At 38.2% G+C, this 16,198-nt stretch overlaps 3 protein-coding genes across 14 annotated transcripts in view; 2 read left to right on the forward strand and 1 right to left on the reverse strand.

Moving 5' to 3' along the window:
- JAM2 (junctional adhesion molecule 2) overlaps positions 1–6,026 on the forward strand; it is a 131,787-nt gene extending 125,761 nt beyond the window's left edge. For 2 of the 3 annotated variants that reach the window (XM_069062964.1, XM_069062962.1), the window contains exon 9: positions 5,143–6,026. In XM_069062964.1, the coding sequence (XP_068919065.1) occupies positions 5,143–5,371 (229 nt within the window). In that variant the 3' untranslated portion in view covers positions 5,372–6,026. The remainder of the gene's footprint in view (positions 1–5,142) is intronic. The other variant, XM_069062969.1, reaches the window with a different exon arrangement.
- ATP5PF (ATP synthase peripheral stalk subunit F6) overlaps positions 5,885–16,198 on the reverse strand; it is a 393,425-nt gene continuing 383,111 nt past the window's right edge. Inside the window, exons 2-5 of one of the 3 annotated variants that reach the window (XM_069062971.1) lie at positions 14,974–15,029; positions 13,733–13,903; positions 12,414–12,538; positions 5,885–6,025 (exon numbers count right to left, since the gene is read on the reverse strand). In XM_069062971.1, the coding sequence (XP_068919072.1) occupies positions 5,994–6,025; positions 12,414–12,538; positions 13,733–13,896 (321 nt within the window). In that variant the 5' untranslated portion in view covers positions 13,897–13,903; positions 14,974–15,029 and the 3' untranslated portion in view covers positions 5,885–5,993. Of the gene's footprint in view, positions 6,026–12,413; positions 12,539–13,732; positions 13,904–14,973; positions 15,075–15,139; positions 15,221–16,198 lie in introns of those variants that run through there. The other 2 variants (XM_069062972.1, XM_069062970.1) reach the window with 2 other exon arrangements.
- Positions 15,051–16,198, forward strand: part of GABPA (GA binding protein transcription factor subunit alpha) — an 87,827-nt gene continuing 86,679 nt past the window's right edge. For 3 of the 8 annotated variants that reach the window (XM_069062952.1, XM_069062954.1, XM_069062959.1), the window contains exon 1: positions 15,057–15,187. The gene's annotated coding sequence lies outside the window, so the exon portion shown is untranslated. Of the gene's footprint in view, positions 15,188–15,310; positions 15,406–15,596; positions 15,812–16,198 lie in introns of those variants that run through there. The other 5 variants (XM_069062955.1, XM_069062958.1, XM_069062961.1 and 2 more) reach the window with 5 other exon arrangements.

Raw genomic sequence — 16,198 nt, forward strand, 5'->3', positions numbered from 1 at the left:
ATATTTGTAATCTCTATAGGCATTGTGAATATGGCATTGCTGATACAACATAGTATGGCAAGAAAAGATCAAAATGGATACGGGATTTAGACATAAAGACATATCACAAGCAAATTAGTGGAGCATGTCAAATGTATGGAAAAGGGAAGAGTTTATGACCAATCAAGAAATAGAGAGGATCATGTGATGTAAGATGGATAATTTTGATTAGGTGACATTAAAAAATATTTTCACAAACAAAATTAATGCAGCAAAATTAAAAAGCAAGCAGGTAACCTGGAGGGGAGGGGAAATTGAAAGCAAATTTCTTTGATAAAGCCCTCATTTCTGAAATATATAAGTAAATGAACCAAGCTTATAAAAATAGAAGTCATTCCCCAATTGACAAATAGATATAAAGAGGATATATGACGGATATAAAGAGGCAGTTTTCAGAAGAAATCAAAGCTCTCAATGTCATATGGAAAAAAATGCTCTAAATCACTATTGATTGGAGAAATGAAAATTAAAACAACTCTGAGGTACCACCTCATCCCTATCAGATTGGCTAACCTGACAAAAAAGGAAAATAACAAGTACCAGAAGGGAGGTGGAAAAATTGGCATATTAATGCATTATTGAACTATTCTAACCATTCTGGATAACAATTTGGAATTGTGCCCAAAGGGCTAAAAAAATGACACATACCCTTTGACCCAACAATACCACCACTAGCTCTCTATCCCAAAAAAATCACAGAACAAGGACGCACAGATACAAAAATATTTGTAGAAGTTTTTTTTTTTTTTGTAGTAGCAAAGAATAGAAAACTGAGGCAATGCCCATTAATCGTTGAATGACTAAACAAGTTGTAGTACATGATTGTGATGGAATATTATTGTGCTGTAAGAAATCAAGATAAGGATTATTTCAGAAAAACCTGGAAAGGCATATATGAACAGATACAAAGTTAAATGAGCAGAGCCAGGAGTACATTATACACAGTAATAGCAGCATTGTAACAATGATCAACTATCCAAAACTTAACTGTTCTAATCAATTCAATTATCCAAAGATAATTCCCAAAACCTCATAATGAAAAATGCCATCCACCTCCAAAGAAAACTGATAAACTCAGAGTACAAATTGAAGCAAACTTTTTTTACTTTATTTTTCTTGTCTTTTTTTTTCTTTTTGCAGTGTGGATAATGTGGAAGTGTTTTACATAACTTTGCATGTATAATTGATATATTACTTACCTTCTCAATTTTGGGGGTATGGCTAGAGGGAGATAATTTAAAATTCAAAATTTTTAAAAAGAATGTTAAGATTTAAAAAAAAATCAGTGGACTTCCTGAAAACCATGACTAGAAAAAAATTCTGGACACTATATATACTTCAAGAAATCATAAATGAAAACTGTTTAGATCTCTTAGAGAGCAAAATAAAGATAGAAGGAAGCCAATCATCAATTCCTGAAAGATAATGAAAAATCCCAATATCCAGATCTTCTTTATATCAAAGTAAAAAATGTCTTAATCTTGCATACAGAAGCAGTTCAAGTTCCAAAGATCCAGTCAGGATCACACAAGATCTGGAATTTTTTATTATAAGAGATCTTGGGATATAATATTCCAAAAGGCAAAAGATATACTTTTAAAATCAAGAATAATTTATCTTTAAAAGCTGAATATAATCTTATGGAGGGTGAGCAAATGGATCCTTAATGGAACTACATGATGATGTAGTGCTTATACTCTAATGGGCAAGGGAAAGAAAGGGTCCTTCAGAACCTTAATGTCTTCAAAGGATATATAGAAAATTAAAAAAGACTAAAATAAGATGTCCTGTGGATTAATTCCATCATGAGGCTTTTAAATCAGAAAAGAGAAGAGGGAGTGAAAAGTACACTAGTGTAGAAAGGTGAAGGAGACTGCATTTACTATTTCTCATGATTGGGTTGTGTAAAAAATACATAGAAACATGGAAGGGGTAGGAATGAGCATCAGAACCTCACTCTTAATAAAATGGAAAAAGGAGGTTGAACACCACACATACACAATCTCTTGTAGAAATACTTAACCTTAACAAGTACACAAGTGGGAATGTGGGCTGGGTGAAGGGATTTAGGGAGAATAAAACCAGAGAGAGGGTTATTGTTATTCAGTCAAGTCTTATCAACTCTTTATGATCCCTATTTGGGATCTTGGCAAAGATACTGGAGTGATTTGCCATTTCCTTCTCAAGCTCATTTTTACAGATGAGAAGACCGAGATAAATGGGGTTAAATGACTTGTCCAGAGTCACAAAGATAGTAAGTGTCTGAGGTTACATTTGAACTCAGGTCTTCCTAATTCTGGGCCCAGAGCTCTACCCACTGCACCAACTAGTTGCCCAGGGAAGGAATAGTCAAAAGTAAAACATTCCTGATCTTGTTGTGGGGAGGTGAATTATAAGGAAGAAAGAAAGAATTAGAATCTAAGGCAGTGTGGTAAATAAAAGTAATTATCATACTCTAAAAGAAATTTTTAAAAAGAAATGAATCTTCAGTAAAGTGTATTAAACAGAAGCAGAAAAACTTAGAGTGATGTCAATGTTTTAAAGAAAAACAGCTTTGAAACATTCAATAAGCCATCATTTCTCCAGAGGTCCTATGATGAAGTATGCTATGTACTTCCTGACAAAGAAGTGATAAAGTAAACATATACTGCATGAATTTCTTTGTTAAACTGTTTGTTTGTAACAAGGGTTTTCCCTCCACTTCCTCTCATTTTTTTTCTTTTTTTGTTTAGGGAAGGTTGTGGGAAGATAGCAGTACTGTAGTAATACAGAAAGGGGGAAAAAGCCGTTGAAAAAATTTTTAATGAACAGAAGAGAACATTAGTTCATAACAAAGCACCAGGCAAGCAGGTAGCATGAAATGGAGATTCACAATCTCATATACAAGTCCTTTCTTGTTTTTCTTTTTTTTTCCTTTTTTTTTTTTTCAAGCAATCAGGGTTAAGTAACCTGCTCAAGGTTACACGGCCAGTCATTTCTGGGCGTGGTGCTGAGTGTCTGAGCCTGGGATTCAATCTCCAGGTCGTCCCAACACTGGAGCCGGTGCTCCTACTCGCTGAGCCACTTGGCCGCCCCTAAGCAATTGGGGTTAAGTAACTTGCTCAAGGTTACACGGCCAGGTGTTTCAGGGTGGGTGCTAAGTGTCTGAGCCCGGGATTCGATCTCCAGGTCGTTCTGACACTGGAGCCGGTGCTCTTACTCGTTGTGCTACCTGGCCGCCCCATTGTTTTTCTGTGTATATGGAAATGCTGTTAGAGGCAGGCCTAACATTAGGTTGGGACCAAATGAAGAATTCACTGATCAGTTGACAATAGGAGGTTTACTTTGCCTTAACAGTAAGGATGTGTTAACAAGGATACAGTGGTCCTTAGAACGGATGGTCCCACCATTTTTTATATGGAAACACATTTGGTCACCAGGGCAGAGTAACTCAAGTAATCATCAGTATTCCAAGTCTGAGGGGTCATTCCATGTGGAAAGGACTTTTTTTTATGCCCTAAGTAACCAGGAAGCTTTGTCAAAGAGACAAGCCAGTCTATTCCCAGAGATAGCTTTGTTGCCTTATATGAAAAACAAATCCCTATTAGAGGAAAATGGGGAACCTGGCCCTACCACATTTGCTTGTTTTTGGTGTTTAAGTTCAAAACAAGTTTAAAAAAAGGCTCGGCGGGCAAGTCTCCTGAGCCTGTGTCAACATATACCAACACAAAGCATATCCATGAGTGACCTAATGGCTTAACTTCTACTGTGGGACTATTTCCGAGTTGCTATCTTTACTTCTCCACTTTTTTATTCCCATAGGAACTGTTACTTGAAAATTTAGAATCCTTGGGGTAGAGTTAGAAAGAAGAATAGGGTGCTGAAACCAAGAGATACAGCCCCTTCCCATATTTTTCAGTACATGTAAGTCTGCTAAAAAAAAAAAAAATTCAGCTCAAGATTCAACAAAAAAATCAAGGAAAAATGGAACAAATTTGGTTATGACAAGTCCAAGTCCTGTGTGTGTGTGTATGCATGCAAGGCTATCAAATAGCAGTCAAAGCAAATTTTATACTGTGGTTTCACTGCCATCGGCTTCATTAAGGTGATTTCAGATCACATCTTGCATTTTGGTTAGATGAATTTTTTATTTTCAATAGTAATGCGACTATCTCCTGGTTAGGTACCCTATGATATCTTGGTGGTAGGATCACACGTCCAAAGCAATCTTTTATATCAGAGGTCCCTACCCTCTTTTTTTGTGCCAAGGACCCCCCTTTGGCAATCTAGTGAAGCCTATGAACCCCCTTCTCAGATGTTTTTAAATGCATAAAACAAAACATAAGAAACTAAAAATCAAATCAGTTATGTTTAAATACAATTATCAAAGTATATATATTTAAAAGTTCACAGGCCCCAGGTTAAGAACCTGTTAACATGGTTCCACATATATTCACATTTTCTTACCTTCATGAGACCTTCCACTTCCTTGACCCACCCTCACCCATAATCCCACTTTTACATTTTATGTAAATTATTTAGCTTCTGGTATCAGAGGTGTTGCATTTCTGTTGATTTGAGATGTAACAGAAGATAGAGGCCAGTGAGAAATTACTGTAGGTGTGTAACAAGTAGTATTTTTTGCTATTTTTCGCTAATCAAGTGCCTTTGATTAAATTAAGAATCTTAGATTGAAAACAGTATATACTGTATTGTTTGGAGGGAGAGAGCAGAGCTGAGAGAGAGTAGCCAGTGTGAGAGGGTTAGGGGAACTTGCTTATGGGGAGACCTAAAAGAATGTTTGTGATGTCAGCGCTTTTTTTGTTGATACGTTGTCAGACAGAAGCCCTGTCGGTTGGCCTGTGTTAATTTCTCAGACAGAAGCCCTGCCTGTTGATATGTTAATTTCTCAGACACAAGTCCTTTTAGTCTGTGTTAATGTCTCAGAAGCCCTGTCTGTTGGTCTGTGTTAATTTCTCACCTGTCTGTTGGTCTTTATGAGTGAATTGAGCAGAAGAGCAGAGATCCACCCATAGGAAGGAGACTTAGCTTAAGACCCTTTTAAGAGCTATTTAAACTGAATTAAGATGATGGTGCTACTAATGTTTATAAATATTGCTACAGCCCTGTTAAGCTTGCTGTCAAGCAGAAGCAAGAAGAATTTGGAGTGGAACAGTCCTGTGAGATGAGTCAAGGAGCAGAAGCAGAAAGCTGCCTATGTGTGAATCCAGGCAAGGGTCAGAGAGGTCAGGTCAGACCACAGAAGAAGAGTCATGAGGTTTGGAAATCTGTCTCAGGTCAAGATAAGAGAGGACTTTACTTGGACCCTGTGTATTTATTGAGGAGATTGTGACTTATGGGTGGAGGGTGTGGTATTTACTATTACCCCTTAAGGATGTGTTGTGCTAGGGAAAATCCTAGCCTAGGACCCCCTTAACTTTAGGGATACAATGATATACGCTGTGTAGTATGACCCTAATTGTGTAAACAAATATTTTGGAGAATGCTACCGAATGCAATGATATAGCTATGTGCCACATGACATAATGAATTGTATGAGACATAAATAAATAAATGTTAGATGATATGTTTTGCTTAAGGATGTTGCTTATGGATTCATAACATATGGATGCTATGCTTTACTTTATTGAACAATGTTTAAGTTTACTGCTGAATAGAGTTCATTATACTATGTGATTAGACCCTTAAAATTATTCACAGCAGAGGTCCTCAGGTGTGCTGCCATGATTGGTATTACAAGATGCAAAGCCGGCAATGTGTAAAGAGTGTGTCAGAATTGGGAAAAAAAAAACACAAAAAACCTGTCTAATCTATCTAAATATAGACACATAATTAATGTAATGAGTTTTTGGTGAAAGCAAAATTAAAATTTATTGTTACTATTGGTTAGTTATACAACTAATTCATGACAAATAATCAAACAGCAATATACACTCTGTAGTTAATCCTCAAGACTAGGGTTTAGGAGCCTCTTCAAATTTGGGGTCTGTAAATGAAAAAAAAAATCAAAGTTACTAATCTTCACACATATAACAAAGTAAAAAGGAGGGCAGGGAGAGAAATGGGTACAATTTCTTTGAAAACCTCACTGTGCATATAGTATTTTTTGTTTTTTAATTATCAAGCATTTATTTTTTTTCTCCCTCTTACCTCCTCTCCTCCAACCAAATGGGTGTGTGTGTGGAGAGAATCCTTATAACAAACATGCACAATCAACCAAAATAAGTTCCCAAATTGGTCACATCACTCCAACACTTTTACATCAGTTCAATAGCATGGGGAAAAAAAAACAAAACCCAAAACTTATAAGACTATACTTGGCTTCATTCTGCAGGAGATGATAATGATGAATATTTGGGAAATACTAATATTTATTATTTCCCACTATTTTAAATCAGGATGAGCAGCTAGACAATACAAATTACATAAAGAAAACTATGTAGGAATCTGTTACAATCTTGAAAGAACAGAGGTTTTCATTTGTTTGATTTTTTAAAAAACATCTCAGATAGGAGAGAAACCAAAGGAATGTTTAAAAAATTATGGACATATTAATCCTGGACCTAACAATTACTATCCCTGAGAACTGAAGCAAATAATTTAACCTCTCTGAGACTCCCTTTCCTTATCTTAAGCAAAACACAAAGGGTTAGAGGAGATGACTTCCAAGGTTCCTTTCCAACTTTAAATCTAAGAACCCAGGATAAATGTGGTCCTGCAAAGGATGTACCTTGTGAGGTACAAGGGGTAAGTCTGATAGAAGCTATTAAGAGGGATAAAGGTATAGCAGTTCTGACTAGGCATAGGAGATAAATGTTGCAGTGAGGAAAAATTTGAACTAAATGAGCTACTTTTAACATAGAACAAGCATACCAGTAAAAGAATTCTGTTAATGGGCTATTATTAAGGGTTTGAATGTCAGTGAGTTAACACTAACATACAGTACAAAAGATTGAGGCTGCTGAAAGTACAATATGAAATGGGCCTAGGAAAGTTACTATAATTAATAGTAACCTGAAAAAAATTACCATGTTAGATACATAGGAAACTTTGAGGTAACTTCCAGACTTTTATGAAGAACATGGGAGGAAGAGTTCAAATGTCAATATGTCAAGGACCTTTAATTTCAAGAATTCTCTCCACACACACAAGTCAAAACTCTTCTATAATTTACAGTCTTAAGAGTCATTTGTGGTTCAAAGAAATTAAGTGGTTTGTTTATAGTCACATAACTAAGTAGTATGAGAGGGGAGGATCTAAACCCAGATATTCCTGATTTCAAGTTTAGCACATTATCCACTACACCATGCTGCTTTTTAGGGAGACCTCTTATCAGAGTCAATATGCAAACCACACTGACTAATAAGATTATGATTACACTCTTCTTTAATCCAAACTCCTGTCCTTCTACTACCGGATGTCTTATAAACATACCCTTTTAAAAAAAATGTAAATTTACTTATTTACTTTTAGTTTACAACATTCAGTTCCACAATCCCTTGAGTTTCAAATTTTCTCCCTGTCCTCCCCCCTTCCTCCCCATGGCAGCATGTAATCAAATATAGGTTCTATAAGTACCTTCACAGTGAACATTAGTCAAGTTGTAAAGAAGGATTATAACCAATGGAGTGAACAATGAGAAAGAAAGGACAAAATAAAACAAAACACAAAAGAGAGAGTAAGTAGTTTGCTTCAATCTTCATTCAGACTCTGTAGTTCTTTCTCTGAATGTGGATATCTCTTTCCATAATGAGTCTTTTGTAGTTGTCTTTCTAACCTTGTATTGCTGAGAGAAGCCTAGTCTATCAAAGTTAGCACACATATGTGTGTAACTGTGTACAAAATTCTCCTGGTTCTGCTCTCCTCACTCAGTGTCAGTTTATATACATCTCTCCAGGTTATTATGAAATCCATTTGCTCCTCATTTCTTATAGCACAATAGTATTCCATTACATTCACATACCACAACTTGTTTAGTCATTCCCCAATTGATGGGCATTCCCTTGATTTCCAATTCTTTGCCACCACAAAAATAGCTGCTACAAATATTTTTGTACATAAAGATCCCACTTCTATGATTTCTTTGGGATATAGCCCTAGAAGTGGTATTGTTGGGTCAAAGGGTATGCACTTTTTTTATATCCCTTTGGACATATAAACATACCCTTTCAAAAGATTTTCATTCCTCTCTGTTCTCCCAGGCCATCTACCCATTTGACATTCTATGTTGGCCATTTCAACATGGCACTATTCTATTCTTGTTCCCAACATCTACCTTCTCCACTCCTACTCAGGGGCCAACAAGGAGGTCACAAAGCTGTGCTAACCAGGTACACTACAAAGTTGAGCAATTTAATTCAAGTGAGCTATTACTGCTGCACAGAAATCCTTTTCTTTCTTAATGACTCTCATATTCCTCAGAACAGCTGTTTGAAACCACCTCTTACCTTTTCTAAAGCTTTCAACTAGACACCCTTCCCTTCTTTCAGTGGATTACCACATTCATACTTAAGTGAGGAGGTCATCTAGACTCTTCCAGTTTCACTTCTCCCCTTAGAAGTGACAAAGGACTGGAAACTAAGGGGATTCCCATCACCTGGGGAAAGGCTGAACAAATTATGGTATATGAATGAAATGGAATATTATTGTGTAGTAAGAAATGGTGAAAGATGATTTCAGAGAAAGCTAGGGAGCCTTGTGATACAGAGCGAGGTAGAAACAAGAGAACTATTTGCACTATCACAATAACATTATAAAAATCAAACAAATTTTGAAAGACTTGAGAACATTCATCAATGCAATGATAAGACTAAGACTCTAGAGGACCAATTATATAGAATGTTAGCCACGTTGTGATAGAGGACCAAAAACGTAGACACATTAGTATTTATTGAAAGGTGTGTCCTCCCCTCCTTTTTTCTTTTCTGACAGGAAGGGGCGGAAAGGAGAAATAATATACTTGATTAGTGAAAAAATATTAAACTTAAAAAGTTAAAATTTTTTAAAAGCCTGTCTATGTTCTCATCCATTCTTTCTTCCAGTTTGAAGAGGTTGAGGTTGAGTTTCCTCCTTTTTTGACCTTGAACCGAAACCATTGTCACTCCATTTTCCTTTCTCCCATTCAGGACTTAATTTCACTAATTATTTTCTCATTTTTCATCTCCTCGGCTATTAACTCTTTCTCTATTGTCTATCAATATGCTCAGATATCCCTCCTCTGTAAATGAATGAATGAATATTTGCAAAATATAAAACCATACTCCATGGCCCTGCCAACTCACTAATAGATGTCTCATTCTCCAAATTACAAAAATTCCATATAAAGTATCTCCCTACAACTAGATATTATATTTTTTGATGGGGCAGGAGAGTATGGGAAAAAGACAGAACAATATCCATAAGGAATCTTCCAAATTTCCCTTGAAGACTTCCAGGAAGAGGGAACCCACTCTTTTTCAAGAGAGCTTCAATTTCTAGTTAATTTTTCCTTAAATCTCCCTTTCTGCAAATCTCATCCATTGGCTTTGGGTCCAACCAATATACCTAATCTTTCTGCTCCACAGCAGCCTTTCAAATATTTAAGACACTCATCATGCTTCCCTTTAAGTGTTTTTACTTTAAACATTCCCAGTTGCTTCAACTGACCCCAATACTCAAAGAACTTGAGGTCCTTTAACTACCCTGTTTACTCTCATTTGAATATTCCTCTTAAAACATGATACTCAAAACAGAAGCAGTACTCCAGAACAGTGTTCTGAATACTATTACTTTCAATGCATAATTAATCTTAAAATATGAGATCCAAATTAGCCTTTATTTGGTTGTACAATATCAATGCGGTAACTTTCTCAGTTTTTAAGCTCTGATGAATGCTTAGAGATGAATCATTAGATAAAACATTAAGTGCCAATTAGTTCTACTACACCTCTCTCATCCATCAGGACTCTGTTCTGAGGATTTGAGTTGGTTGTCAAAATTCAACATATTTCATACAGTTTTACAGGTGAACTTTCTCATTTTCCCTTTCCTTGTTTAGATAGTAATTTATCATAATTAGTCATTTGGAGAAGCATCTAACACCAAATATAGGTATTAAAATGGATAGGAGAACTGAATCAATTTTCCATTTTTTTTATAAGAGAAAAATTCCAGAAAGCCAGAAATACAGCATTCATTCTATATTCTCAGGGCTACCAAGTAGAAAGAACACAGGGCTTAGAGTCAAAAGATGTGGCTCTACTACTTACTAAGCAACTTTGAACAAATCATTTAAATCTTTCTGTTCCTCTATTACTTCTGTAAAATGGGGATGATACTACTTGCCCTAACTCAGAGGGTTATTATGAGGATTAAAAGAGATAATGTACATAAATAAAGTATAAATAAACTTTAAAGCACTTTAAAGTACTGTAAGTAAACTGTTAAGTAAATGCTTAAATATCTGGTACCTACTACCCAACCAAGAGAAAGTAACAACTAAGCTCAAATGAAGATGTCTCAAAAGCAATAAAAAGAAACTTTTGGCCATGATAAAAATGGCACTGGCTTCTCCACACTATTTTACACCAAGCAAAGGTTTCTGTCTTTTTAAGAAAAGAATGCTTTTTCATACTAAACAGGAAAAATGCTTTCAGCCACAGTTTAATTATGTCTTTCAATACCCTGCATGATCAATCAACAATGTGAAACTATCCCTACTCTCAAGTTTACATTCCATCTGGAAAGCCAAGTACATTTATAAGTATATACAAGGGGCAGCTAGTTGGTGCAGTGAATAGAGCACTGGCCCTGAAGTCAGGAGGAACTAAGTTGAAATCCAGCCTCTGACACTTGACAAGTGTGACCTTGGGCAAGTCACTTAACCCTAACTGCCTTGCCTTCCCCCTCCCCCTCCAAAAAGAATATACAGAATAAGTAAAATAGAAAATAAATACAAGGTAGTTATGGAGGGAAGACATTAGCAACTAAAAGAATTACAAAAAGCTTCAGGAAGAAGGTGGTGTTTGAGCAGAATTATGAAGGAAGAAATTGTATGAAATAGAAGTGAAAAGGGAATGTCGGGGTGGGAAACCAATACAAAGACACAGAGATGGGATCTGGAGTGTAAGGGACTTAGGGAAGGTCAGTTTGGATCTGTTGAAAAGAGTGTGGGTGGGGGAGTAATATATAAAAAGGCTGGAAAGATAGGGCCATGATATGGCTTTTAAAAACAATATGAAAGAATTTATATTTGAACCTAGAGGCAATAAGGAACTGTGTTTAACAAGTAGGGCAATGATATGGTCCAATTCATACTTATACTTAAGGAAAATTACTTTTTGCAGCTTAAGAAACTTAAGGCAGGGAGACCAAAGGAATGGCTATTACAAAAATGTAAATGAGAAGTTGAGTCCAGAGAAGGAATAATGTCACAGACATTGTGGAGGTATAAATGGCAAGATTTGTCAAGTGTCAGAGGATAGATGGTATGAGCAAGAGTAAAGAATCAAGGTTAAAGCCCAAATATGAACCTGGAGAATGGAAAGAACCTCAGAAAGGAAAAGGGAAGTATGGGAGAGTTTGGGTGGAAAGATAATGAGTTCGTCTTGGATATGGGAAGCCTGAGATATCTCTGGGGTATTCAGTTTGAAATGTCCAAAAGGCAGTTAATTAATGAAGACAGCCTAAAGGTGAGGACAGTGATTGGGACTGGATATATAAATCTGCAACACTGATAGGATAATTAACCCTAGACTAGAAGGACCAGGTAAGTCAAGTCATAGTTTATTTTAGATATAATAATTTATATTTATAATATTTGTAATATTTAAAATGTACTAACACCCAATTAGTAGGATGATGAGCAAGCAAAGGAGACTAAGGAGTGGTCAGATAGGAAGAGAACCAGGAGAAAGCAGTATTATAAAGAGAGATGAGGAGGGAAGGAGTGGAAAGCAAGAGCGTCCAGGAGAGAATGATCAAGAGTCAAATACCTCAGAAGTACAAAATGACTTTTCCCAATTTATCAAATGCTGACTACATGATGGTCAATTTGCTGATGTAAGTTTCCTTCATAATATTTTATTTTAAATTTAATTTTTAATTAATTTAAATTAATAATATATCAAAATGCTATAGTACACATATATCACAGCATCCTTGTAGAGTGGGAGGATAATTCAATTTGTTTAAATACAAATCTATCTGATTAAAGAACTTTGCCTTTAAAAAAAATACACCATAAACCCGTCAATAGCCAGTCATTTTGAAATCTCAAAATATCTCTGTGCTAACTTTAGTTTCCTCCAAGGATTCTTGGAATGAAATGCTCTTCCAAATTAAGTTTATAGTTACAAATCACTAACCCAGGATTTAATTTGAAAATTAAAACTTACCTTCAAATTTGAATGTTGGGAATGTATTCATGTCTGCTTTACCATACATCTGCTTAAGTTTGAATAGCTCCCTTTCTAGATCTTGTTGATATTCGGGACCTATATCAACAGGTCCTCCGGCTGCTCTGATGTGCAAAAAATTAAAAATTCATTCTATCATTTATACAAAATAATTTTCATTTCACCAACAAGTTACAAGAAACCACTGGATAGTACGTATCTAGGGATCTGAAAATATATTTGGTGGAGGGGGAAAACCTGGCCTGTGACTATTATAAGTATAAGGAACTCAATTTTAGACCTGGGGCACTGAGACACTATAAGATCTGTTCATAGTCTCACAGCCAGTATGTACCAAAGGGGAGAACTTAAACTCAGGTTTTCCTAACTGCAAGACCAGCCCTCCAGCCATTAAACCATGTTGTTTCTTACTGCAGAGGTATTAACTGATTTCAGATTAACTGATTTAACTGTACAGTTGCTATAATACCAAGTCAAGAACAAAGTATGGCCATCAAATAAGGAGTACAGTATAGGGAAGCTAGTGTGGTATAATGAAAGGAGCAAAAGAATGAAATTCAGATTTGGCTCTGACTTCTGTCTATCACAGTACCTGGAACACAATACATTTTTAAGTACATGAAAAAAGTATAGAGAAAAAATACAAATAAATATATTTATTTATATACAGTTACCTGTAGAAGGAAGACATTAATATTTGGTGAATGAGGAAAGGCTTCATAAAGGTATTACTTGAGCTATGTTTTAAAGATAGATTTTAGGAGATAGGGGTAAAAAGAGGGTGCCTTTTAGTCCTGGATGAAGACCACAATTAAAGGCAGAAAAAGGAAATGAAGAGTAGTATGGATGTGAGAACCAGAGATAAAGGCACTTTTTCTTCTGGAGCAGGTGGGGTACTAAGATACGAGGAGGATAGAAAAGATAAAATTAGGGAGGAAGGTTTTATAAAAGGTTTTTCCTGGTTCTTCCCCATTCAGATTACCTGGTATCTACTTTTTGTGCATATCTTACATACATACATATGTGTGTATACAAACATATAAATACGTATACACACACACCATTATTTACTATAGATTTGCTTTAAAAAGTTTCACCTGGATTAAATCTACACCAATTCAGTTACTGAATTATTAAAAAATAACTTACTATAATGCAGTTATTTGTATTCCTTTAAAAGTTTAACAGTTCTACAGGAGATTCTTGTATATTTTAATACATCTGATAATCAAAAAGGTTTTTTTATTGCAATCATGAAAGATACACTTTGAATACTTAAATATTTTATTTCTACTTACTGTCTCTTGGATTTATATTCTCTAATCTTGTCTACAAAGAGTTTTTGAACAGGATCAAGTTCCTTGTTAAATGCAACAGCTGTAACACCAATGTTCCTTCGAAAATACACTGATGTTGCAGACTGAACAAGAGATAAAAACCTGGAGAGCCTTTTAAGAGCCATGATGATCCTAAAGGTAAGTGAACAGAATCAAAAAAATAAGTTTTATGAATGACAAATTCTGTACCTAGCTATAAAATACACTTTGGATTCTAATTATACCCTCATCCAAAAGGGCTAAATCACAACAAAACTTGACAGAATACCGTGTAATATGCTTCACTTTACCAAGAACTTTCTGTAGGCAATGGCATATGTCTGAGCACAGGAAATAATCACCACCATTATTCTCTTCTTTCCAAGATCTTTTCATGTTTAAAATCCCTTTCTTTCAGTTTTTTTATGCTTTTATGCATACAAAAGGCTATAGTAAAGTTAGTATTAGGAATGTAACAATAAACAATCATAAGAACTAAAACTTGATCATCATTTAGCTCTCTGGACACTTCAGCTGTCCGCTAGACATACCAGGAGGTGGTCATGGGTTAAACAGAAGAAAAAAAATGAATTCAAAACATATTCACCCATATCCAATTGCACTTTATTCCGCAACTTACTTAAATGTTACTTTTCTTACTGAAAGAACTTTTAAATCCCTGGCCACTGCTATTTATTACAGGTTTGGAGCTAGAAGGGACCTTGAGAGGCCATCGAAATCCATCCCTCTCCCATTTTAGAGAAGGCCTCAGGAAGGTTCAGAGCCCTTTACACTTCACCCTCCCCATCACTTCTGGGGTACTTTGCACAAAAGCAACGGGGAAGCTGCAGGTAAGCCCAGGGCCCCTTTCCTGGCCACTAACTTGTCCTGGGAGTGACCTTGGACCCCGAATAGGCCACAGTCAGCATTGCCCTCCTGGTCTCAAAACAGTCGTATCCTCAGGCCTCACCCTGCCTTCCCCACCCCCAACCGAGCAGGCTCAATTCTGTAATATTTTTTTTCCCCTAGAAAGTTAAAGAGGGCAACCGCCGCGCCCAAAATCCAGCATGGGGGCACCAAGGGCAATGAGCCCGGGCCCTCCTCCTAGACACGAGGTCTAGGGGGAAGAGCAGGGCAGGCAGCTGCTGAACCCGGGTGCTTTTCTGGGTGAGGGGGAATGACCGGCCCTTGGACGCAGAGAGCTCTGAACGAGCCTGACCTACCTGGCCCGACCGCTCAGTCACAGTCACCTTGCAGCAAAGTGCAGACTCCTGGGCACTAGGGGCCACCAGCCTCCGACTTCCGGTCCTTGCCCCGCCCCACTTGGCCTCCCCACCCTCCGAATTGCATTATGGTTCGCCGCCACAGACTCGGGCTCTCGCTACTTACCGGAGAGGGAAGAACGTTGGAAACCCACAGAGGCTTTAGCCGACCTAGGTGAGATCTACGGCGAGTTTTTCGGGAGGAAACGGAACGGAAAGTGCTTCCGGGTCCTGTGACGAATACTCCGACACCGCCATCTTTTTTTGTCCCTTCTTCCCCCTACCCTTCCTGCCCTTTCCACCCTTTCCTTCTCTCCACCCCCACCCCAACCCGCGCGTGGAAACCATTGATCTGTACGCATGCGCATTCGAGCGCAATTTTTTTTTCTCCAGGTAGCCTTTCTAGGTTGATGTTAATACGTTTAAAACAGAGCGTAGGAGAATGCATGTAGAAGGGTTCGGGATAGGTGGTCCCATGGTCCCTTGAACCTCCATTTTCCGAAGGGGGAGGACAGGGGGTGAAGGGCTTGTTCCCCGCGGGTCGGTCTCTGGGTGTCAGGGGTGGGGGTGGGGGTGGTTCTGGGAGTTGTAGTCTAGGGCCCGTAAACGCCTGGCGAGCCGCAGGGGGGTGGGGGGGTGTTCTGATCTCTGTTTGGGTGCCGGAGAAAGGCCCCGAGGTCCGAGCCTCGCCGGAGCCGTGGCTTTGCTTGGGGAGTCGAAGGAAGCAGAGCCGGAGGCGCCACGGTTGTCCGTTGGCTCCAAGACCCGTGTAGGAGAGAGAGGCTGATTCCCAAAACGGGTGAGTGGCCCAAGTCAGGGAGGGGCCGCGACCAGCGAGCGGGGGCCGCAGCCGGGCTCAGGCTCGGGCCCGGGCTCGAGCGCTCCCCCTCGCACTAACCGGCCACCGTCACTGTTTTGTTTCCGCTGGATCCTGACGCGGTGCCTCCTATTTCCGTTTGTGGAGATTGGAGGGAGAGGGAGCTGAACGGTGCTTGGGGAAGACCTGGGAGGAGGCGCCGGGCTCGGCGGGGGGCTCTCGCTGGACACCCCTTTTCTCCCGAGAGACCGTCCTCGGGTCCCCGCCGGGATGTCCCGGAGGCCGGATCTAGGGACACTTGGCCCCACGGAATCCTTGTCCCTCTGAATCCTTAAAAACTTGTCTCCTCCTCCCCCCCCCCCCCCCCCC

The sequence above is a fragment of the Petaurus breviceps genome, unplaced genomic scaffold (genome assembly GCF_028583685.1).
Source record: "Petaurus breviceps papuanus isolate PSGF00001 unplaced genomic scaffold, PetGlider_PUasm1.0 90515, whole genome shotgun sequence".
NCBI lineage: Eukaryota > Metazoa > Chordata > Mammalia > Diprotodontia > Petauridae > Petaurus > Petaurus breviceps.